We start from the raw sequence: 25,036 nt of genomic DNA on the forward strand, positions 1-25,036 counted from the left end.
AATCATCAAAATCAAGTTATCATCAACGAACTGCTATTGCAATAGGGAAAGACTATCAGATGTTTGAGTGTACAAACCAAATAGGAAACAGTCGAGGCTTTTGTTGGGCACATATTCATAAACAAGAATCTTTTCTTCGCCTTCTAAGCAAAATCCCAATAGCCTAACCAGATTTCGGTGTTGAAGCTTGGCTACCAATACCATCTCGTTCTTAAACTCTTCTGTGCCTTGGCCAGAGTTCCTTGATAGCCTCTTCACAGCTACTTCTTGACCGTTTGAAAGTGTACCCTGCGAGAAAACTTCAATCAAACAATGGAATGTCCACTCATGGCAATCATGGACGGCTTATGAGGCTCCAAAATTACTCAGAGTTTGCATGCATAAAAGTTGGAACTTTGTAGACCTGATGCTCACTCATGTCATATGCTGATTAACATACCTTGTAAACTTGACCGAAACCACCTTCGCCTAACTTGTGATCATCGGAGAAATTGCTCGTAGCTGCTTGGATGGTAGCAAAATGAAATTGCAAAGACTCGACAGTAGTAATGTCATTCTCACCTGCGCAACCAACCAAACCATAGAAGCACAATGTTTATACACGAGGACTAAATGAAGGGAGAATCAACAGAATAAACAAGACGAGGATCGCAGAAGGATATATTTGTTTACCGCTTGGTTGGTCTGCTGCTGCTGCTAGATTGTACTTCTTTCTTGCTCTCCTAGTTATGCAGCAGTAACCCACAACGAAAAGCAGCACAGATACAGATATTGGTACAGCAATGGCAACAATCGTACTAGTTGGGGTTTTGCTTTTTCCTGTAAAATAAACAAAAAATATTGAGAAATTGGTAAAATCAACAGCCACAGGACAACACCGTATTCCCCTGTTCCAATAAACTACCCAATAAACTAATCTGATAATACCACAAATGACTTGATTGGGGCTTCTAAAAAGTTTTAAAATGTTTGTTCACTTTACCTTTAGGCGGAGGAGGAGGAGGAGGAGGAGCCCCTGGTGCAGGCGCAGGTGCTGTGGCGTTCTGGCCGTAGAAAGGGTAGATTTCATACCTAACATTACAGCTCGGAAACAGAATTCGTCCCCCTTGCTTTCCGCTACAACAAATCGGCAATCGCCCTATGGCCCCCCTAAAGCACTGGTCGCAAGCAGCCGCGGACAGGTCCTGCGTGCACTGCCCGAGGCTGTACAGCGTAATCTGATCAGTGAATTTCGCTTGTTTTGTCGCGAACTTGTCCGTGTCGTTGGCAGCCTCGGTAGCCACCTGGTTCAAACTCGCCTCAACCATCTGGTTGAACCTTGTCTGTTCCGTTGTTATGTTCTGCGTGTTCAACATAGACACGCGAGGCGATTCGGCCGAGGTGGAAAAGAATGACTCGTTGGAGTAGCGTAGCATGCAGTCGTCGTACCAGATCACAGCCTGTTTTTCTACTGGGCAGAGTTCTGGGGCCTGGGCGGTTGCGGTGGCGACACAGGTTTCGCAAGCGTCGGTGCCCACGACGTCGCCGCGGCAGAGGAAGAGGCCATAGACGGCGTTGTTTGGGGTTTGGACTGTGGCGTTGTAGAAGCCGGTGGAGCGGTTGGCGTTGGAGGAGAGGGTGGAGAGGAGGCGGTTGACGTTGGACTGGAAGGTGGAGTTTGGGGTGAAGGTGGTGGTGTTTGGGCAGATGTGGTAGAGATAATCTGCTTCCGTTTTGGTCAGAAAGCTGGGCAGAGTAAAAATGGAAAAAATCAAAAGAAGGGTAGTCATGCTTTTCATTTTTTGGTGATTCATCGTAACATCATAGGTTTTTGTACTGAGTATTAACAAGAGCAATGCAGGGGTGGTAGCAAGACGTTTCAGTTTTGAGTGTTAATCAGAAGAGTTCCTCTCATACAAGCCATCAACCTCCAATAAGTGCCTGAAACTTGTTCAAAAGTTGCGCTATTCTGTTCACTGACCAATTGTTATGTTGTTTATTGGTAGAAAAAGCAAGAGTGATCCTACTGGTAGATTTTACGATTGAATTAAATTTATTAATGTACTTATATTTTTATTGATGATATATTATTTTATTTGAAAATTTAATTTAAAATTTAAAAGCTCCCAACATTATCTAAAAAGTAATTACCGCTTCATGTTGACAAGTTTACATTTCTATTTTATAAGTGATAATCTAAATTAATTTAGGGTATACACAAAACTAACTTAATTATAGATCGAAATACAATCTCATACCTCATATCTTGAAGGTTACAATATCATACCTCATCTTATGAATTTGTTGCAATATTAGATTTCTATCAGTTTTTCTGTTAATTTCTCTGTTAAATGCTGACGTGGCTTGAGGTGAGCCTACTTTGAATTAAAAATTAATTAAATATTAAAAAATAAAAAAAATTGTGGGATCCGTCACCCTCACCTTTCTTCCTCATTCCACCTTCTGCCCCATCACCGGCCGCCTACCTTGACCAGCACAACCATGGCACAGAGCATTTGCACTAACATCAAAATCAAAGAGGAAAAGAATGCATCCAGGAGTTGAAACAATTCATCAAACTTTATCATTTACCAGTTACATTCCGAACAAATAAAAAAACCAAAGAATTATAAATGGTAATCAAATTCCCAGGCAATAAAACATCAAACAAATATTCAGCCAAGAAAGAATGAATAGAGAAAACCCCCCCCCCAAAAGAACCAAACTTTCAGAACTGTCTGTATCCCAAAAGAGTCCTTGGTATTGCTCTGCCATTGCCATTGGCATTCCCTTCCACCATTGCCATTGACGACAAACCCTTCAACTCCTCCATACTCGCGTAGCTCTTCCTCGCCATGACCCCTTCGCAATTGTTGTACCTCTTCTCCCCCGCGCTCACCGACTTACTCCCTCTCTAATTCGACAATATCCCGTACGCTGCTTTCGCCAACTCTTTGCCGGCATGGTCATCTCCTGCATCGACGGAAGCCTGGACGGCGGCTTGCGGTTCTCTTTTCGCAACACGGCTGAGAAGTTAGGCACCGATCGAGCGAGAACGGAAGACCCTTTTCACGAATTGGTCAGATGGGTCTTAAATTTGACTTGTTTCTTCAATGGGGTCGATTTCGATTCGGGTTCTTCGAGCTGTTCTGGGATCATGTACTTCCTCCTTAGCCGCGATTTTCTGAGTTCCGCGTAGGCTCTGTATCTAGGTCCTTTCTCCATGGCGAACCCCAAGGAACTGGATGTTGATCGGGTTAGGGTTCTGGGAGAGATGTAGAACCCAGATGGGTTTTAGGGAGCGGGTCCCATATTTTTTATTTAAACGATTTTGTTTTTAATTTAATACTTAATTATTTTTTTAATCTAGTTGGGGTAGGTAGTAGGCCTGCTTCAAGCCACGTCAGTATTTAACAGATAAATTGATGAAAAAATTAACAAATGTCTGATATTGCAACAAATTCATAAAATAAGATATGACATTGTAAATTTTAAAATATGAGGTATGAAATAATGGTTAAAATAATTTTATGTAATTTATCGATTAATTTAATTTAAATTATGCAACCAAGAAAACATTAACCAATTTGATTAAGCCGACCTAAATTGCCAACTTTTATTGTTTGTTGTGTCATATTAAATGTGAGTTGGTGTTGAAGCTATCTCAACGAAGGGAGAGAGAAAAAAAATAGTAGTAGTTTGAAGCAAAGAAAAAATGCAATGGGGACGGGAGTGGTAGAGTTTGACGCCAGTTATGTATGGGAAATTCCAGATTGGTGGGGATTTTTCTGAGGATTGTTTTCTAGCATCAAGGAACAAAAAAGTCCTGAATTTTTTTTTTTTGATTATTACCCACGAGGATGTTAGAAGTTCCTTAAACTTCAAGAGTAAGACATAATGGGATTTACTATAGTAATATCTCATTTATCGTCATGTAAAAAAGTTAAAAACTTAAAATATAGGACAATGCATTATTGAGTTGAAAAATCATCAGAATGACATCCTTTATAGTTATTTTATCTTGTCCTCATGGCGCATTGAGTGTTACATTTGGCCATTTGCGAGATGTAGCCCCACTTAATGGGACCACTACACTATTATGCTATTTTCCCTCATACATACATCATGTGATAATTTATTTCTAGATATTCGTATTATACATATGTTTGCGGTGGCTGACTTAGAATTTTCATATAATAGGGTCTTAATTTTAAAAATAAAAATAAAAATTCAATGGACAATTTCGTTGAGCACCTAATGGGCACTTGTCGATTCCTACCAACATTTGCCAAAAGCTTACGCGAACGTATGTCAACAATTACTATGATCATTAGAGGATTGTTAAGGGCAGTTGTAGAAAACTGTCGAGTAATGTTGAAGACTCCCAAGGCTTGTCAACAAAAACATTTTATCGAGCATTTGATTCACACCAGAGAATCGCATATAAGAAGATATAGATGATAAAAGAAAAAAAATTAAAAAGAAAAAATTATGATTTAGTTTGTCATAACTGTTTATAATGGTCAAATACAAATACAAATACAAAGTCAAATATACATAAATATTTTAAAATTGTTGGAATCATAGGCAACCAATGAGGCAACGACTCTATATTAATTCCGCCATTGCATGTTTGTACTTTAAAATAACCGCGAACATTTGCCTAAGAAAACAACATACATATTATTTGCCAAATTCATATTGGTGAAAAATAAAAATTGCAATGTAGGAAAAAATAATTGGAACGTTACAATCTGAAAAGTCACGGCAGATAGTCTTTGTCAAATACTCTAAAGTCAAACAACTTTAATTTTCCGTGTGGAAAAGGGACAATGCCCTCCTACTTCCGATGTTCTTCAATGTTCTTTTATTTGTGTGGTCACGATTAAGTTATGTTAATATTTTATATTATTATTTATTTTTCTCTTAGTATCTCTATAAAAAAATAATATAAAATATTAACGTTACTTAACCGTGATCACACAAAACAGAAAAACATGGAATATGAAGGGCAAACAATTCTTGTCTGTGGAAAAGTATCTCACTAGATATGTCACTATGTCAGTCAAATTCGTTGAAGAAACGTAAACGAACGGGATGAATATAAAATTTCGCAAGAATTAAGTATAAATTTATTATAACCTATGATACGATGGAGACGTAAGTGCCAAAAGGGTACAACATAGTATATTAAACATGAATTTTCAACAATAATATTATCTATATGCTAAAACCCGATGGAAAACTACTATTTATTAACATTGCTCCACCGGTTTTGCCCCTCTTTCTCTTCATGTTTTTTCAGATTTAGTGGGGTTGAATGGTGAATTGGCCATTTTGCCCCTCTCTCATTTTTCTTTCTGTCTGTGCGTGCGTGCTGTGTTTTCTAGGGTTCCAACTTCTTCCACTTTTATCTGCTGCCGCGTGTTGGTTCCATGTGTTGGTCAACGGGATCAGTTGGCCCGTAGTATGCATACACTGTTGGTGATGCTTATCTATAAGAATTGAACATTTGTGCCTATTTAGGGTTTAGGTTTCAGCTGAAATGGAATAAAAAATTAAAAATGTGATAAAGATGCTGTGGCAAGACCAAAAAAATTAAAAAATGTGACATGGCACAATAAACAATAGCAATTTGTACCGGCTTTGCGGCAAAACAAACAATAAAAACTTATAAAAGACAAAAACAAAATATTAAAAAATGTGATAAAAATTTATGTATACTAAAACTCAATTGAGTTTTAGCACTGTTCAGCAATAGTAAAATGACAGAAATGCCCCTGATTTTTTCGTTCCATTACTGTTTTGCCATCTGCTTCACACAGTGAGATACCTATATTGCCCATGATTGCCACGTGTTGATTATCTTTTGTCCTCCCAAGTTGCGTGTTTATGATTGTCGAGTTGTGGCACAAAGAAAGATAAAATAATTAATAAAAAACTGACAAAAAATTATTTAAAAAATACGACTTATATCATGCCACATGGTTTGATATGTATAATTTATTATTGTACATTTTGTTTTAATTTTTCTGTGATAACAAACAATAAAAATTGAGATGTGATATCCACATATGCTATTTTACTTTCACACATCTTTTTAATTTTCAACTAACCATCGGATGAATTGAAGAACATCTATTGATATAAATTATCAAGGGATGTGAAAAGTAAAATAAGGTGTGTAGATAACACTCATCTAAAATTTTTATACCTTATTAACTTTTTAACCCATGTATATCTGATGGGAAGACAAAAAAGAAAATTAAAAAAATGTGATTAAAACTGGGACAAATAATTTGTGGCTCAACAAACAATAAAAATTTATACCCGCCCACGTGTCAGTCATCGCCACAAGGTAGTATCTCTACTTTTGTCCTTCTTTCTTCCGTTTTCTTTTGAATTTGTCTTTGTTGTTTTTCTTTGCTTCTCCCCCTTTTGGCAGTCGTCTTCTTTCTTCGTTGTCTTTATTTGCTTCTCCCGCTCTTGCCAGTCCTTTTCTTTTGTTTTTGAATCGTTCTGAACACCTGAATTAAGTGATCAATCTTATAAACGAAAAAGAAAATCTGTGAAAAGTGCGCTTTTCATTTTTGATGAATAAAGGTTTCATATCTAATTTCATACTATTCTCAAATATGATGTTTATATTTTGAGAGATTATCTTTCATTGTAGCTACGGATGTTTGATTTGATTATTTTTGGTCAGTGTTTTAGCAAGCCGTGATGTTTTATTTTTTTTTTTATTTTTTTATGGTTGTTTTGCAGCGTTTGAAGGGTGTTCTACTCAAGGTTTGCACTGTCAGTGCTCAGCTTCTCTCTCAGGTATTAGATCCAGTAACTACGGTATATCAACTGATTTGGGTGTTGTGCTTAGGTTTGTTCAATTGGGTTTTCATTATTTTTGCCTGTTTGTTTCCTCGGTTTGTTGCATTTTGATTATTTTACACTATTTGTTTTACTTTCGTTTTGACAGTATGGTGGCGATGTGTTTTGGTCTTTCGATTTTTTATTATGTTATTTATGCACATATACATTGATGGTTGAGGATGTCATTGTTTATTGGCAGTGTATGTGAATGGCAATATAGTTGATGCCTTCCTCGCAGTGTTCAATTGATATTTCTTTCGGTTAAGCAGTGGTCATGCTGTCTTTTCTTTTGGCAATCTCATTCTTTTAATCAGTTACGCTTTTAAACAAACTGTTATAGGTCTATAGTTTTGGAAGTGTAGTTGTTACATTATTGTTCAGCCTCTTTGAAAATTCTTTCTGCATTATTTGTCAATTCACAAACCTTGAATCTTATTTCAGCAGTTTAAAATGGAAGATCGAGGTCCAACTCCTCTTGATCGATTGGTCGCATATTAAAAAATTGGAAAAAATTAAAGTTCGTATCTGCAGAATATCGAGACCAAGATTTTCAGGCATGAGTGATAAATATGCAGGTCTATACTGTGTATTAGTTGATGAAAGGGTCAGTAAACAATCTTTAATAATACTATTTGATAAGCTCTTAACAGCACGTGTTAAGAATTTTATATTTGTTCTAATACACATCACATGACATTTTTACTCTCTAGGATAAATATAATCTCCAATTCATTTCTAATCTCTGTATTCTTTCATTTTCTATCGAAAAATTACATGTTAGTTATCATCCTGGCTCTATGTGACAAGAACTTTTTTTTTGGGTGCATATGCATTGTCTTTAACCTGTTAATTAAACTAATAAATTCACTCTTGATGTTTACTATCCATTTTATTCTCTAATATTTGTGATTTACATTTATTTTCATATTATTTCAAGTATTAAATATATGAACTCTCATGTTAAGTCGATGTGACATGTAATTTTTTTATGGGTATCCATTGCCTTTAAATTGTTAATTACAATGATAACTTGGCTTTCAGTATTTAGTATTCATCTTAGTCTATAATGTTTTCATATTATTTTAAGTTTCAAATTCAGTGTTAGTTACCTATTCATGATATCTTTGACAATTTCTTTTTCTTCCTTTCGCAATGTTTGGTTATCAAGGAACAAGCCATAGAAGCGTCTTCTGACGAAATGGACTATGATATAATAGTCTCAAAAATTGAAGCAGGTGCTTGCTACGAGATTATGAATTTTCGTACCAACAGAATGAGAGGCCAATATTGAGTAGTCCGTATGACATCTATATCGTGTTAACCAGCAGAACAGTTTTTAATAAGTTGACAAGTGTGTTTCCGCTTATTCTACGTCACAGATTTTTTTTTGCAAGATTATAATAGATTGTATCCTAGGCTGAACAGGACTGATATCCTAAAAGGTAATAAATATGTACACATGTATGTATAGCTGTGTGTTACAGTGCATTGATACATGTTTTATGAAACATTTTGTCCTCGCCTAATTATGTTTTGGTTTTCTTTCTTTTTTCAAATTTGCAGATGTTATTGGTCATGCGGTTGGAGTCCAGCGTTTGGAGCCCGTAAAAGTGAACCAAAGAATTGATCACAAGTGTGATGTGGTTATTCAAAATATCAGGTTATTTCCTCTGCACAACACACTTTTTTATTGTTTTCTGCATCAATACTATGTATATCGTCGATATCCAAACTGTTGTTTTGGCTTCTTATCACATTAGGCACTCATATACTTTTCTTAAAAAAAATTTAATCTATTTTGGATAAAAAATTCTGTGACATTTTAATCACTTTTTCATTACCTTTGTTTGATCATTTTATTTGGCAGGAAAGACGAAGCTAAGATTACATTATGGTTAGACATTGCACACAACTTTACTTCTTTATCGTTCGATTCACTGCCTGAAGCAAGAATTATTGTTTTTACGAACTTGAAAGTCAAGCTATTTGGAGGTATGTATTTCAATCAAGAAATCATTTTTTTGCTATTCTTTCTTCCAGATGTTTACATGCCTGATTAGTTTTCAAATTTTGTTTTCCTGTTTTTCCTAGACAGTGTTATATAGTTTTATTGAGTTTTCAACTATTTTTAAAAACAAGTACAGCTAACCTGCACGTTTATAACATAAATATTTTGATCTGTGAAAATAAAAATTGTTATGTTGTTATGTAGTCTTTGAACAACATAGTGTTCATACATATGTTTTGTTCGATGTCTTTTAATTTTGTTCTTTAAAAATCAGTATAGGTTTGGATTAGTCATTTACATAACTGCTTACAATGTCAACCGATACATCTTTTTTCCTTTTTTCTATTTTCATTTTCCTTTTTGTCTTCTTTTTTCTTTTTTTTTTCCTTTTTTTTTTAATACAGAAAGCATCCTCAAGGGCACCGGTGCAACACTTTTCTTTGTTGATCCAAAAATTCCAGAATTAAATACATATAAAACAGTGTAAGTTTATTTATTATCATACAATCAAAATCATCTACAATTATTAAAAGAAAAATAGCTGTTCTTTTCTCAAAACTGTTGCAAGTTTTCTGGCTTGCCTCACCCAGTTACAATACTCCCTCCCTCTAATCAGGCAAGAGAAACTGAAGCTTTACAGACTGGAAAAATGGTCACAATTGAAGAGTTGGGCTACTTAAACCCAGATTTATAATTTTCTTCTCCCTCTATTGATGAAGATGAGTTGAGGGAAGTAAGATGATTCCATGGATTTCGTCCAAAAAAAACCAGAAAAATAACATCTGAGAAAGTGCACAATAAAACCTAATCTCTCTTGCGGATCCGGATTTGCTCCTAGAGTCGATTCGTTGGGATTTCGTCCATCCCACCGTCGATTCGCTGATCTCCACCAACACCCCCCCCCCCAACCCACACACACACCAATTTGATGAGTTTGATTGCTACTTTTTTGCTCGAATTGAAAAGGCCCAGGAGGAAGGGAAGAATGGAAGAAAGAGAAGGAGAGTGAGTGGGCACAACAGTCCCTTTCCCCACCGAGTTTGTTTCTGCAGACGTCGAGCTTCTCCTGGGAAAAATCAAAGTTTCACTGCAAGTGGAGGAAGGAGAGTGCATATGAGTTGAGGGAAGAGAGTAAGATGAGTTAAAGAAAAAAAAGCAGAGAACTGAGTGAAGATGAGTTGGAGAAAGAGAATACGAGGACAGTTGGTGGCGGCGGGATGAGGAAGATGGGATTCTGGGAATGGGGGGAGGGAGATAGGGTCCTGGGGATAGGCGAAGGGGGTGAAGTTGGGGTCTGATGAATTTTTTTTAATTAATTAATTTTTAATTGTTAAATGAAAATTCTTAATCTGTTAATTGTCAAATAAAAAAAATTTTAATTTATTAATTGTCAAATAAAAATTCTTAATTTATTATTAGTTAATTAATTTTTTATTTCAATTTAGCAAATAAATGGATCCCGCTCTTGCCACATTATCATTTAATAGCCAATTTAATAGAAAATTTAACGAATGTCTAACATTGCAACGAATTTATAAGTTGAGGTATGACATTGTAATTTTAAAAATATAAGATATGAGATTATGGTTTGACTCGTAATTGAGGTAATTTTATGTAATTTACCTTAAATTATATATAGAGAGCATACTCTTGAAAGTTTTCCTTTTGTTTGAACTTGGAATTTGACGAGTCGATATTATACTATATATTTTATCTTATTTTTAGTTATAATTTATTGATTATTTGGTGAGATTTTAATACTTTGAATAATATTTTCAATACAGAACATTCTCTTGAGCAAGTGATCGAACAGACGAATTTTGAAATGATTCCAATCCGAGGATGTTCGTGTCAAAGTTTCATATTTTTGTACCATAATTCAACTTGCCCAACTTGCCCATGGCTGCTCACTTCTCTTCTGCAATGGTGGAAGCTGCTTTGTATTATCTGCTTAGGCACCCCAAGGCTCAAACTGTCGAACGGTATGAAAACAGAGATCGGGTGGAGAGATCGAGAGAGAGGGAGAGAAAGAGATTCGACTGATTCAATTGCAAAAATGGTAGAAATGGAATTGAATTGAAATAAAAAAATGATAATGGAGAATAGACGGAGAGATCAAGAAAGGGAGGAAAGATTAAATAGGCAAAGACTTGCCGTCAACCGCAAAATCGGAAACTAATTGCTTGAGTCAGTCTTATTGGGCTGGTTTGATGTTGAATTTGGCCTATCATGGTTTTTTTATATGCAAAAATTTTGCTCACGGATGGACAAGGCATTGCCTGGCTACCTGACTGTCTCTACCTTTCTCCGTCAAGATGCTGTTAACTTAATATGCCTGGCTAGTTTGATTAATCAAATTATCTCCTAATTAACTAATTAAAGCTCAACAACTATTACGATCTGGACAACTTCCTGCTTCAACGGGCAACGGCAGAGGACGAAGACGAAGCAGCAAGATCTGAACCCGAAGTGGGACAAGAAGCTCGAGTTAACGAATAAATTCAGAACCCACAACCCAGAATCCAAAACGCAGTACCCCATTTCCACCATCCACCCCACCTCTGCCGAAAAGACCTCTTCGCGCCACCACCTGCACCAAATGAAGGCTACCACCATTACCATAACCAGCCATTTCTTATTCTTGAAGGCCCGACCGGAAACTCCATCGCAGACACCCAAAACCCAGCCCCAATCTCTCAATCAATTTGAATCTAAATTGAAGGAAGAATTCTTGTTTTCCAGAGAGATTCAAGAGATTGAAAGAAGATGGAAGAGAGAAGGTCCAAAGCCATAAATGTAATTTTCATTTTTTCTTTTCATATTTTCGGTGGCGGGCATAGGCTGATTCGGAAATTGGATTAGGGGATTAAGGGGTTTGCAGGGGGAGAGGGAGAAGAGCAGAGAGTTATGGAGGTTTGGAGAGAGAAGAAGAGGAGACAGGGGGGGAAGAAGGAGGAGGGGAAAATGAAGATACTTTCATGGTTTAGGGAGTGTGTGAAGGTCTGAGAAGGTGTTGGATGAGAGTGAGAGGGAGAGAGTGTTGCGGCGGCAATGATGGAACTGGGTTCTTGCAAGAAGCAAGAAAGACGATGGAGAGGGTGTGCATTTTATAATTAAAAATTATTTTATTTGTTTTTATCCGCGTGGCACAAATTTTGTAGGTCCCATATGGCCACGTAAGTAAATAACAGAATGATTGACCGAAATAGTAACAGTTAATGAAATAGTAGTAAGCTTATGAGATTGAAATATTTTAAAGATGTTGTAAAAAGTTGTAATTAACTCCAAATTTATTAGGGTAAAATGTAATTTATCAAAAAAAAATACTAACGGAGTTTAGATGTGAAATCTGGGGGCTTACAAATCTCCGACATGTCGTACATCATTTAACAACCTTCAAAGGAAATTTCACAAAATAGGTCTAATTAAGTTTTATATAGGAATTTTCAAACCGATCAAACTTTGAGTGCAATTTCAAAGTTTAGGCTTATTCTAGCAAGCACTATAAAAAATACAATGCCTAAAAGGCTAGCAAAATCAACACAAATCTCAAAACTTCTGAACTTCGATCCTGCAGGATTGATCACACTTTGCTCGATTTACTATCGAGGGTATAGTTCCGAAATCGATGCTTCATTAACGGATAATGACAATGAGTTGCTAGCAGGTTGATCAGATGAGCTACAAGTCATTGATGGCATGTTCGGATCTGTCCTACTGTGCAAGAAATATGCTGGCTTTTGAGGTGATGGCATTCTCAAAGAGTAACTGCTTAGCATGAGAAGTATGTATTGCATTTTCGTTCTTATATCCGGATCTTCCTGAACACAGAGTAACCCAATATGGATACATCTAATTACTTCACTTCTTGAATATGAATCTCTTAGATTTACGCCAGCAATTATAATGGTGTCCTGTCCCTCCAATGTCTTCAAACCTACAAAAAGAAAAGGGATCTTTTAATATAGACGCCTTAACTTTGAATTTTCTAGATTAAACATCTATGTCTTTTGGTGATTTGATTAAACTTTTTTTTTTGTCATAATTTTGATGCTATATGCACATTACATTGTAACAAATTTCCTATAATTTAGCATTTTGATTACTCTCCTCCATCAAAGATAAGTGTAAAAAGAAAAAAGTTGGTTAGATTCAATTTATTTTCACAATAATGCTAGAATTTAGCATAGAAACATAATGTCATTCTCACCTGCACAACCAACCAAGCCATAGAAACATAATGTTTATAGACATGAAATAAATGAAAGGAGAATCAAAGAGAATAAACAAGAGGAGAAGTGGAGAAGGATATATTTTTTGCCGCTTGGTTCGTCCGCCGCTGCTTCATTGTACTTGCCATACCAAAATATGTACAATAATATTGTATCTAAGTTCAAAATTACTAAATTTATTCAGAATGATGTACCCTTACCAAAAAGAAAATAATCAAGACTTTTGTTTGGCACATATTCATACACAAGTAGGGTTTCCTCTCCTTCCAAACAAATCCCAGAAGCCTAACAAGGTTTCTATGTTGAAGTTTGGCTACCAATGCAACCTCGTTCTTAAATTCTTGGACGCCTTGTCAAGAGCTATTTGACAACCTCTTCACTGCAATTTCTTGTCATTAGCAAGTGTTCCCTGACATATGAGGCATTTTATCCAATCAATTTCGTTGGCATGCATCTTATATATGTTTAGAATGTTACAAGTTGAACCCGAGATTCTAAGAATTGAGCACTGTACATTAAGAATTAATAATTTCAAAGACAAAATAAGGGTAGATATATATGTTATCATTTTTCAATTTTCATACCTTGAAAACTACACCAAATCCGCCCTTATCTAACTTGTATTATCAGCAAACTTGTTCGTGGTGGTTTCAATAGTTCCCAGGTCTTATTGGAAGGACTCAACAGTCTTTGTATCATCCTTAGCTAAGACAGTAAGTTTCAAAATATTACATGTAAGGGACCAGAAAAACGTAGCAAGCAAATGATAACCATGCATACTCATTGAATTGAATAAATTAAACGAAAACTATTTCATGATAAACTAATCTTACCGTTTTCAGGAAACTAAATTGGCAAAAGTTCCAACATGAGATGAGATAGTGTGACAATAAGCGTTGCACTTACCTTCAATTTCAAGTTGTACCCCTCGTTTCTTGACTCTCGAAGAAACGCATATGCCGCTGAGAATTCTAACAAAAGCAACCAAAACCACGACCACGACGGTGATGATAATTACTTTTGTGTTACTCGTCTTTGCTGCCGGAACCGGAGGTGGAATATTTGCTGGCGGCACCAAAAGTTCACAAAACCATAAATTGGAATTGTTATTGAATTACAATTAATATCTTTTTGGGGCTAGTTAGGCCCTTCTCTGGTGGAGGCTGGCGGCTGTGGGGCAGAGGAGTAGAAGGGGTAAACTTCAAACCTAAGATTGCAACTGGGTTTTAGAATTCGTCCCCCAGCATTTCTTCTAGGAATTTGTGTTGCAGCTTCCAGAAGACACCAATTGCAATCTCCAGATAACGGGTCCTGCGCGCACTGCCCAAATCAGTACAGCGTAATGAAACCTGAAACAGTCGTTTCTTTCGTAGCAAACTTGTGACTGCTATTGGAAGTCTGAGCGGCCACCTCGGTGACTGTAGCTGCCAGTACCTCGTTGAACCGGTATTGGTCCGTTATACTACTTGCATTCTGCGTGGTCCACATGTACACGTAAGGCTTGTCGTCCGCCCTGGAAAAGAATGACTTGTTGGAGTAGCGTAGCATGCAGTCGTCGTACCAGATCACCACCTCTTTTTCTACGGGGCAGCGTTGTGGGGCCTCGGCGGTTGCGGTGGCAACACAGGTTTCGCAAGTGCCGGTGCCCACAAACTCGCCTCAGCAGAGGAAGAGGCCATAGACGGCATTGTTTGGGGTTTGGACTGTGGCGTTGTAGAAGCCAGTGGAGCGGTTGGCGTTGGAGGAGAGGGTGGAGAGGAGGCGGTTGGCGTTGGACTGGAAGGTGGAGTTTAGGGTGAACGTGGTGGTGTTTGGACAGACGTGGTAGAGATAATCTGCTTCCGTATTGGTCAGAAAGCTGGGTAGAGTAAAAATGGAGAAAATCAAAAGAAAGGTAATCTCATGCTTTTCATTTTTTTGTGATTCATCGTAACACCATGGGTTTCTGTACTGAGTATTAACAAGAGCAATGCAGTGGTGGCAACAAGACTTTTCACTTTTAAGTGTTGACCAGAAGAGTTGCTCTCATACAACGGGGTTTTAGCCTTAGTGCCATCAACCTCTAGTAAGTGCTTGCAACTTGTTCAAAGGTTGCACTATTCTGTCCACTGACGAATTGTTTCGTTGTGAATTGGTAAAAAAAATAAGGGTAAATTACAAAAAACTACCTAAATTATGGGTCAAACCACAATCTTATATCTCATGTTTAAAAAATGACAATGTTATACCTCATCTTACGAATTCGTTTCAATGTCATACCTCCGTCAATTTTTCTGTTAAATGCTAACGTGGCTTGAGGTGGGCCATACTCTCTAATCCAACTAGATAAAAATATTAAAATATTAAAAAATTAAATCTTAAATTTATTTAAATATTCAATTAAAAATTAGGACCCCCTCCCTACCATCACCCTCACCCTTCTTCTTCCCCAGTTCCGTCCTTTCTCTCTGTAAATTTTTGGTTGAACAAAGATGGTGGCCATGAACACACGCTGATTCAGCTCCAAGCTTTCAAGACTCTCTCATCCTAACTCATCATTGTATGCTTCCTCCACCTACCTCACCGCTCAAAACCTCCAAACTCATAAAAACCCTAACCACTTCACTCACTCTTCCAATTGCACTTTCTCCCCAAATCCTTTCAAATCTTTACCTAACCCCACCACCATTACTGAACACTGCATAAAATCATCAAATTCAAAACCCATAATTCCTAATCTCACTTGGGTACCTAATTCAAAATCCTGAATTAAAAAAAAAAAAAACGGATCTTGGTGCCCAATTCAAAAACCCAGATTTCGTCCTTTTAGGAAAGTACGGCCGCCGTGGAGAAGTGGCGTGTGTGGCGGGTGAGGGCTGCGTGGCGAAGGCAACATAGAATAAACATGGCTTCTAGAGAGAGAAATGGGGGCTAACTTTAGGGTTTTAGTGAAGGGGGTGGAGTTTAATATCAGGGAGGGGGGACGAATGAACTGGGGAAAAAGAAAGGTGAGGCGTGAGGATGATAGTTCTCTGGTTCTCGAAAAAGGGCCATCCGAAATTGGTTCTCTGTCCGAGGCGCTTCTTCATGACGCGGTGTCTTTACAGGAGCTTCTCCATCTTATTGCGGCACTACGTAAGGCTCTCAACGGCTCGCCATACTTGTAGCTTCACCTGGACGCCACAGTCACCACCAAATCTTCCCACTGACTCAAGTTCTACTGGACTTTCCTTAGCTGCACCGTCTCATCTTGGGTCCACGGCAGTAGCTAGGGCTTATTAGCGAAGGATGTGGGCGATGGTAGTGGTGGTGTAAAAATTGATGCGGGGGTGATTGGGGCTAACAATTTGAAATTTAGGGTTAGGGTGTGGGGAGAATTGGGGTTTTCTGTTTGAAATTGGCATAGAGATTGTGGGTGTTTGGTTACAAAGATTAATTTGGTGAGGATGATGAGTTTGTAGGGGTGGGTCCCATTTTTTAAATAAAAATATTTAAATAAATTATGATTTAATTTTTTAATATTTTTATCTAGTTGGAATAGAGAGTGAGGTCCATCTCAAGCCACGTCAGCATTTAACAGAAAAATTAACAGAAAAACTGACGAAGGTATGATATTGAAACAAATTTGTAAGATGAGGTATGACATTGTTATTTTTTAAACATAAGGTATGAGATTGTGATTCGACCCATAATTGATGTAGTTTTTTGTAATTTACCCAAAAAACAAAGGTGATTTTAGGGACACCAAATTTTTAAGCTAATTTTTTAAAACTAAATAACATAATTGTTGATAATTAAATTATGTTAATTAATGCATTTATTTTTTATTGGTGACACGTTTTTTAGTTTAAAATTTTAGTCTCCCTAATATTATCTTTTGATTCAGCCCACCTTGTACGTTTGTGCCCATAAGAAAGGTTTAGGTCAGCTAATAAACCTTTAACCTGTGTTTGATGGTTTCTTTGTTGTCGCCTTCTTCTTCTTTTGGTTTTTCAAAGTGATTTGTTCATGATTGAAATGTAGCCATGAATTGACAAGAGGGTTTGAACCGACAAACAAGTTTTGTCCTAAGAGTTGAGTCGATTGGAAATCTTAGCCAAACAGTTTTTGCCTTTTTTTTTCCTCCTCAAATATTCAACAATTACATCTTTGATTTTTTTTTTTTTTCCTTCTTTCTTTTTACAAGGCTACTACTCTTGAACTTGGGTCTAAGGGGGTTGAAATTGTTTTGATCAACTGACCTAATCAACTTCTGCTATTGAACACCTTCAATTAATGCTTTAGACACTTCTTTAGTCTTCAAAATCTTGGAAAATATTCCTCATTTGTGGGTCTGGGTTGAATCTTCTCTGTTTACCTGGTCTAAGTTGAATCTTCCCTGATTACCTACCTCTTTAAATTTTTGTGTCGCATAATAAATTTACAATCTACTAAAATAATTATGAATTTGCATAAAATAACATGATCTTCGTTTTCTGTTCCATGTACGTCTATATGTTGTAAATGATACATGAAAAAAGTAGTACGTACAATTTGAGGAAGATGCTTGAAAATGATCGTTACAATGGTGAGTACCAAAATGTTTAATTCGGTTATTATAGACTAAGGGACTCACTAAACCGTGTCAATCATGTTATGTGGAAAATCAAGACATTGAAGAAATTCAAAATACAGTTTACATTTACATCTTTGATGTTTTCTATCCTAACAATGGTTGATCATCATAGGAAACGAAATTCACGTTTCATGTTTTCTAACAAATAAATATAAACATATATGAAGAGTCCGAGCACCTGCAAAATTTTATGCGATTTATTATTATATAAACAAACAGTAATTTCTCCTAAAACTTGTATGTGCAAAACATCTTTTTAAGGACAGCTGATACCATGTCGGTAAATTTTGTTATTGTCTAGAGATGATTGTATATATAAGAAGATATTACAATACGTAACAGTAACAGCTTATCTATTTACACTATCTGTTGGTTTTATTAAACCCAGATCTCCTCAAGAACCTTAGCAATGCTCTTAAGAATGAAAACTGACATAAAATATTGAACTGTTCTTCTCGTTAATTTCAAAGGAAGGTTACAGTTTTTAAAGGGAAAGACTGAAAACAAATAACAACTTCACTCACACGATCACATGCTGATTTCGTGGAGATCTCATCCTTAAGCAACGGAAGCAAACCTAACCATGGTGAACATGCTCAACCACGACTCCTACAAACTAGGACTTGAGCTTGACTAGGTCTCTACATAGCTAGTCAGCATTATTTAATTAAAAAACTTAATTAAACTTAACTAAAAAACGCTCAACACTATCGAGGGTATACTTCAGTGATAGATCCTTCGTAAACGGATGGAGATGACTTACTCATAGATTGAGCGGAGTCCAGCGTTGCCTCTAACATGTTTCCCATTGCTCTACTTTGGAGGAAAAATGCCGGTTGTTGAGGTAATGGCAGAGTAACAGAGTAGCTATTGAGCATGAGAACTACCGATTGCATTGTTGGCCTATCAGCTGGATCTTCCTGAACACAAAGTAAGCCGATGTGGATGCATCTAATTACTTCAGTCCTTGAATAAGAGTTTCTCAGACATGGATCCAACAATTCCAAAGGTGCCCCATCTCTCCATAACTTCCAAGCCTACATAAAATTCAAAAGTTTAATTCATGATGCTATGTCAATGCAAGAGAACAAAACACTACACTTTTCATTTTAAGCTTACATGGCTCATGAGGTCCTCAGCTGCATCGGTTTGAAAGAAGGAACTGTTCTTCTTGCCACTGATGATTTCTAGCACTAAAACACCGAAACTATACAAATCGGACTTGACAGAAAAATGTCCGTGCATTGCATACTCAGGAGACATATAACCACTAAAAGAAGCATAACCATTAGTATAGAAATTATAACAAAGATGTAACGAGAAAACATTTCAGATTCCATTCGATAATTGCAAAACAAAAGTGGTTAGAGAAAAGAATGAAATAGGTAACTTACTATGTTCCGACAATTCTGTTTGTGCTTGCTTGAGTTTGATCAACCCCAAATATCCTGGCCATGCCAAAATCAGATATTTTTGGATGCATCTCCCCATCTAACAATATGTTGCTGGCTTTGAGATCACGATGTATAATTCTAAGTTGGGAATCTTCATGTAGGTACATGATTCCTCGAGCAATTCCTAAAATAATCTTGTAACGTCTTGACCAATCCAATTGCCCCTGTTTCTCAGGGTCTGCAAATCATCAAAATCAAGTTATCATCAACGAACTGCCATTGCAATAGGGAAAGACTATCAGATGTTTGAGTGTACAAACCAAATAGGAAACAGTCGAGGCTTTTGTTGGGCACATATTCATAAACAAGAATCTTTTCTTCGCCTTCTAAGCAAAATCCCAATAGCCTAACCAGATTTCGGTGTTGAAGCTTGGCTACCAATACCATCTCGTTCTTAAACTCTTCTATGCCTTGGCCGGAGTTCCTTGATAGCCTCTTCACAGCTACTTCTTGACCGTTTGAAAGTGTACCCTGCGAGAAAACTTCAATCAAACAATGGAATGTCCACTCATGGCAATCATGGACGGCTTATGAGGCTCCAAAATTACTCAGAGTTTGCATGCATAAAAGTTGGAACTTTGTAGACCTGATGGAGCACTCATGTCATATGCTGATTAACATACCTTGTAAACTTGACCGAAACCACCTTCGCCTAACTTGTGATCATCGGAGAAATTGCTCGTAGCTGCTTGGATGGTAGCAAAATGAAATTGCAAAGACTCGACAGTAGTAATGTCATTCTCACCTGCGCAACCAACCAAACCATAGAAGCACAATGTTTATACACGAGGACTAAATGAAGGGAGAATCAACAGAATAAACAAGACGAGGATCGCAGAAGGATATATTTGTTTACCGCTTGGTTGGTCTGCTGCTGCTGCTAGATTGTACTTCTTTCTTGCTCTCCTAGTTATGCAGCAGTAACCCACAACGAAAAGCAGCACAGATACAGATATTGGTACAGCAATGGCAACAATCGTACTAGTTGGGGTTTTGCTTTTTCCTGTAAAATAAACAAAAAATATTGGGAAATTGGTAAAATCAACAGCCACAGGACAACACCATATTCCCCTGTTCCAATAAACTACCCAATAAAGTAATCTGATAATACCACAAATGACTTGATTGGGGCTTCTAAAAAGTTTTAAAATGTTTGTTCACTTAACCTTTAGGCGGAGGAGGAGGAGGAGGAGGGGCCCCTGGTGCAGGCGCAGGTGCTGTGGCGTTCTGGCCGTAGAAAGGGTAGATTTCATACCTAACATTACAGCTCGGAAACAGAATTCGTCCCCCTTGCTTTCCGCTACAACAAATCGGCAATTGCCCTATGGCCCCCCTAAAGCACTGGTCGCAAGCAGCCGCGGACAGGTCCTGCGTGCACTGCCCGAGACTGTACAGCGTAATCTGATCAGTGAATTTCGCTTGTTTTGTCGCGAACTTGTCCGTGTCGTTGGCAGCCTCGGTAGCCACCTGGTTCAAACTCGCCTCAACCATCTGGTTGAACCTTGTCTGTTCCGTTGTTATGTTCTGCGTGTTCAACATAGACACGCGAGGCGATTCGGCCGAGGTGGAAAAGAATGACTCGTTGGAGTAGCGTAGCATGCAGTCGTCGTACCAGATCACAGCCTGTTTTTCTACTGGGCAGAGTTCTGGGGCCTGGGCGGTTGCGGTGGCGACACAGGTTTCGCAAGCGTCGGTGCCCACGACGTCGCCGCGGCAGAGGAAGAGGCCATAGACGGCGTTGTTTGGGGTTTGGACTGTGGCGTTGTAGAAGCCGGTGGAGCGGTTGGCGTTGGAGGAGAGGGTGGAGAGGAGGCGGTTGACGTTGGACTGGAAGGTGGAGTTTGTGGTGAAGGTGGTGGTGTTTGGGCAGATGTGGTAGAGATAATCTGCTTCCGTTTTGGTCAGAAAGCTGGGCAGCGTAAAAATGGAAAAAATCAAAAGAAGGGTAGTCATGCTTTTCATTTTTTGGTGATTCATCGTAACATCATAGGTTTTTGTACTGAGCATTAACAAGAGCAATGCAGGGGTGGTAGCAAGACTTTTCAGTTTTGAGTGTTGACCAGAAGAGTTCCACTCAAACAACCGGGTTTTAGTTTCAGTGCCATCAGCCTCTAATAAGTTGCATTATTCTGTCCGCTGATCAATTGTTTTGTTGTTTATTTACAAAAAGCAAGGGTGATCCTGTTGGAAGATGTTGATGTTGATAATTGAATTAAATTGATTAATATGTTTATTTTTTATTAGTGATATATTATTTTGTTTGAAAATTTAATTTAAAATTTTAGTGTTCCTAACATTATTTAAAAAGTAATCACCACTTCCGCTTGACAAGTTTAAATTACTATTTTTATAAGTGAGGACACGGATCCTCTCCGTAGTAAGCCTCTAGAGCCTATAGATCAATGCATCTGAGTTCTTAAAATTTGATCCAAAAATCAGAAGCTGTTGTACTTTTTAAAACTTTTTATTAACTTCTCCTCTTTTTGGCTGTTAGATCTAATTTTGAGAGCCCGGATGTTCTGATTCCTAGACAGAAAACTTAGCTCCAGGGAGGATCCGTGCCATATAAATGATAATTTAAATTATAAAAGGAAGATCCATTTAGGATGCAACGAAGAAAACATAAACCAATTTGATTAAGCCCACCTAAATTGCCAACTTTATTGTTTGTTGTGTCATATTAAATGCGAGTAGGTCTTGAAGCTATCTCAGTGGCTAATTGTCAAATTGATAGAAAAAGTCTAAAAGAACACAACGCGAGAGAGAAAAAAAAAAAAATAGTAGTAGTTTGAAGCAAAGAAAAATGCAATGGGGACGGGAGTGGTAGAGTGTGACGCCAGTTATGTATGGGAAATTTCAGCTTGGTGGGGATTTTTCTGAGGATTATTTAGTTCTAGCATCAAGGAACAGAAAAGTCCTGAAAAAAAAATATTGATTATTACCCACGAGGATGTTAGAAGTATTTTAAACTTCAAGAGTACGATATATTGGGATTTACAATAGTAATATCTCATTTACCTAAAAAAGTTAAAAACTTAAAAATGTTAATCTCTGTTTACTACTCTAAAATTTTGTGATTTTGAATATTTAGTACATGAAGTTTTTTTTCGTCCCAGAGTCATACCTAAAGTCTTAATTTTGAGATAGTCTCATACACCTGTTAAATTTTCCGTTAGAACTTCTGTTAACAGATGACGTAGTGCCCATATGGACAATTATTGGATGCCACGTGTCAATATAGGCCCACTTTAATATTAAAAAATAATTAAAAATTAAAAAGAAAAAAAACAAACAGCCGTCTCCTACCCAGAACCCCTTCGTCTTCCCCGGCCCTCCACCCCCTTCTTGACCTCATGCCCATACAGGATCGGGCTTTTTTGGCCGTCTATGGCCGGCAGAGGCGCCTGTAGATGCTTAACAAGCGCCGGAACTGCTCCACAATCCACCACAATGTCCACAAGCTCCTCTGCATACAAATTACCAAAAAAAACCCTAAGCCCCAAACAATCTCACAAGATTTCGCTCAGATTAAAGATGAACAAATAGTTAACTCCAAGAACACGGGCCAAAATAAAAGACAACAACGAGCACGCTACCTTCTTTGGCGGTGAGAGCAAAGGAGCGGTCGGGTTGCGCGGATGAGAATATGGACTCCACAATCCGGACCTGCTCGCGAACCTGTCAATGAGATCTGGGTGATCGTCTTGCGATTCGAAGACGACTAGGACTTTCCGGTCCGGTTTGCCCTCGATCATTTCATCTCTGAAGTCTTGTTCGAGCTTCCGCTTCAACCCTCTTCTGGTAGTGACGATTCACGCCTGAGAGCGTTTCATGGAAGACGGGAGAAATGGTAAATTTAGAGAGGGTGAGGGAAGACAAAGGGAAGGGTGTTGGCGAAGTTAAAGATGTTCGTGTTGGTGCGCTTGGCCATGGCGGCATAGGAGGCGGAGACGGAGGCTACGGTGCCGATGTACTTGACGGCGATGTAGGTTAGGGTTTCGAGGGGTATGGTTTTGGACTAGAAGTGCTGAGCTTTGTTCGAGTTTTGCGGTTTTGCATCGTGATTTGGATTTTTGGGACATGGTGGTGGTGTGGTTGGCGGATTGGAAGAAGAATTGATGTTGCAGAGGAGGAATGGGTAGGTGGTTTTGAATTTTGAAATTTTGAGTTTTTTTTTTTTAAGTTCCACGTGGACCCCTTAATTACATGTGGTGTCCAGTCACCATATGGGTGTCACATCATCAGTTAACAGAAGACTTAACAGTCAGAATAACTGATGTATGAGACTGTCCCAAAATTAACATTTTAGGTATTACTTTGGGACGAAATAAACTTCATGTACTAAATGTTGAAAACCATGAAACTTGAGAGTAGTAAACAGAGATTAACCCAAACTTAAAATATAGGACAATGCATTATTGAGTTGAAAAATCAATACAATGACATTTTTTGTAGTTATTTTCTCATGTCAAACTTAAAATATAGGACAATGCATTATTGAGTTGAATGCATTATTGAGTTGAAAAATCAATACAATGACATTTTTTGTAGTTATTTTCTCATGTCATCGTGGCCCATTGAGTGTTATATTTGGCCAATTGAGAGATGTAGCCCCACTTAATGGGACCACTACACTACTATGTTGTTTCCCCTCCTACACCATCATGTGATAAGTTATTTCTGGATGTTTGTATTATATATATGTTTGCAGTGGTTGAGTCAGAATTTTTAAATAATAAGATCTTAATTTTAACAAAAAAAATAAAAAACTTCAATGGACTATTTCATTGAGCACCTAATGGGCACTTATCGATTCTTACCAACATTTGCCAAAATTTTACGCGAACGTATGTCAACAATTACTATGATCAATAGAGGCTTGTCGAGGGCAGTTGTAGGAAACTGTCTAGTAATATTGAAGATTGTCAAGACTTGTCAACTGAGGCATTTCATTGAACACTTGGTTAGCATCATAGAGTCGCATACAAGAAGAGATGGATGATAAAAGAAAACAAAATTAGGAGGAATTTATGATTTAGTTTGTCATAACTGTTTATAATGGTCAAATACAAATACAAAGTCAAATATACATAAATATTTTAAAGCTATTGAAATTGTAAGCAACCAATGACCCCATATTATAACCGTAAACATTTGCCTAGGAAAACAACATACATATTATTTGCCAAATTCATATAGGTGAAAAATAAAAATTGCAGTGTAGGAAAAAAATAATTGAAACTTTCCAATCTGAAAAGTCACGGCAGAGAGTCTTTGCCAAAGAGTATAAAGTCAAACAACTTTAATTTTCCGTGTGCAAAAGTATACCACTAGATATGTCACTATCTCAGTCAAATTCGTTGAAGAAATGAAAACAGGGACGAATATAAAATTTCGAAAGAATTAAGTATATTTATTAGAACGTACGGTACGATGGAGACGTAACTACTAACTGCCAAGAGGGTACCATATAATATACTATTAAACATGAATTTTTAACAATAATATAATTACATAAAATCTGTTAAATTGTTGCTGATGAGACTTGTTCTGCTGATCTTGGATAAATATATTTGGGGTATGCTATCCACACATCATTTGTTAATTTATGTCCGTTGATCTTCTTCAATTCATCTAATCTAACGGCCGAAAACAAAAAAAATGTGGAAGAAGTAAAAATAAGTGTGTGGATATTGCATCCCATATATTTTCATTTATTCTCTACTAAAGATTTGAATCTTTGGAACAAAGAAACTTACCAATGTATGTTAAATAGTATCAATTAGTTTAAGAAAAATTTCACAAGATAAGCCAAGTTTTTTCGTTATTAAACAATTGTGTGCTAAAATTCAAAAAAAAAGCCAAACTTGAAACATATATGTACAAAAAGCGATGAGAAAAA

General features: G+C 37.3%; 2 protein-coding genes, 2 long non-coding RNA genes and 1 pseudogene across 5 annotated transcripts in view; 1 reads left to right on the forward strand and 4 right to left on the reverse strand.

Moving 5' to 3' along the window:
- Positions 1–1,980, reverse strand: part of LOC108866008 (cysteine-rich receptor-like protein kinase 10) — a 29,196-nt gene extending 27,216 nt beyond the window's left edge. The window contains exons 1-4 of one of the 2 annotated variants that reach the window (XM_048591049.1): positions 983–1,980; positions 673–819; positions 440–561; positions 78–288 (exon numbers count right to left, since the gene is read on the reverse strand). In XM_048591049.1, the coding sequence (XP_048447006.1) occupies positions 78–288; positions 440–561; positions 673–819; positions 983–1,793 (1,291 nt within the window). In that variant the 5' untranslated portion in view covers positions 1,794–1,980. The remainder of the gene's footprint in view (positions 1–77; positions 289–439; positions 562–672; positions 820–982) is intronic. The other variant, XM_048591048.1, reaches the window with a different exon arrangement.
- A 4,383-nt stretch (positions 1,981–6,363) lies between these two features.
- Positions 6,364–11,870, forward strand: LOC108867303. The gene is made up of 6 exons (XR_007260760.1): positions 6,364–6,582; positions 6,745–6,801; positions 7,046–7,450; positions 8,410–8,506; positions 8,714–8,838; positions 10,639–11,870. It is a non-coding gene; the product is annotated as an uncharacterized LOC108867303 (long non-coding RNA).
- A 1,841-nt stretch (positions 11,871–13,711) lies between these two features.
- Positions 13,712–15,754, reverse strand: LOC125480468 (annotated as a pseudogene).
- A 2,362-nt stretch (positions 15,755–18,116) lies between these two features.
- LOC103948110 (cysteine-rich receptor-like protein kinase 10) lies at positions 18,117–21,126 on the reverse strand. Its single transcript, XM_048591063.1, has 7 exons — positions 20,301–21,126; positions 19,991–20,137; positions 19,758–19,879; positions 19,395–19,605; positions 19,075–19,312; positions 18,800–18,950; positions 18,117–18,717 (listed from the first exon to the last, which is right to left on the reverse strand). Exons 1-7 carry the CDS (start codon positions 21,109–21,111, stop codon positions 18,388–18,390), a joined length of 2,010 nt encoding a protein of 669 aa, XP_048447020.1. The 5' UTR covers positions 21,112–21,126; the 3' UTR covers positions 18,117–18,387.
- A 1,231-nt stretch (positions 21,127–22,357) lies between these two features.
- On the reverse strand, positions 22,358–23,307 carry LOC125480348. Its single transcript, XR_007260758.1, has 2 exons — positions 22,731–23,307; positions 22,358–22,600 (listed from the first exon to the last, which is right to left on the reverse strand). It is a non-coding gene; the product is annotated as an uncharacterized LOC125480348 (long non-coding RNA).
- Positions 23,308–25,036: the final 1,729 nt, after the last annotated feature.

This window comes from the organism of the source record quoted next, unplaced genomic scaffold (genome assembly GCF_019419815.1).
Source record: "Pyrus x bretschneideri cultivar Hongxiangsu unplaced genomic scaffold, Pyrus_bretschneideri_v1 Contig33, whole genome shotgun sequence".
NCBI classification, from domain to species: domain Eukaryota; kingdom Viridiplantae; phylum Streptophyta; class Magnoliopsida; order Rosales; family Rosaceae; genus Pyrus; species Pyrus x bretschneideri.

Excerpts from the sequence above, each read along its gene's own strand:
- LOC103948110 (XM_048591063.1), bottom strand. The coding sequence starts at position 21,111 with ATGAATCACCAAAAAATGAAAAGCATGACTACCCTTCTTTTGATTTTT. Across the intron at positions 19,606-19,757 it reads GTTTCGGTCAAGTTTACAAG|GGTACACTTTCAAACGGTCA; the intron begins GTATGTTAATCA and ends GTTTTCTCGCAG. Across the intron at positions 18,718-18,799 it reads CTGAGGACCTCATGAGCCAT|GCTTGGAAGTTATGGAGAGA; the intron begins GTAAGCTTAAAA and ends AATTTTATGTAG.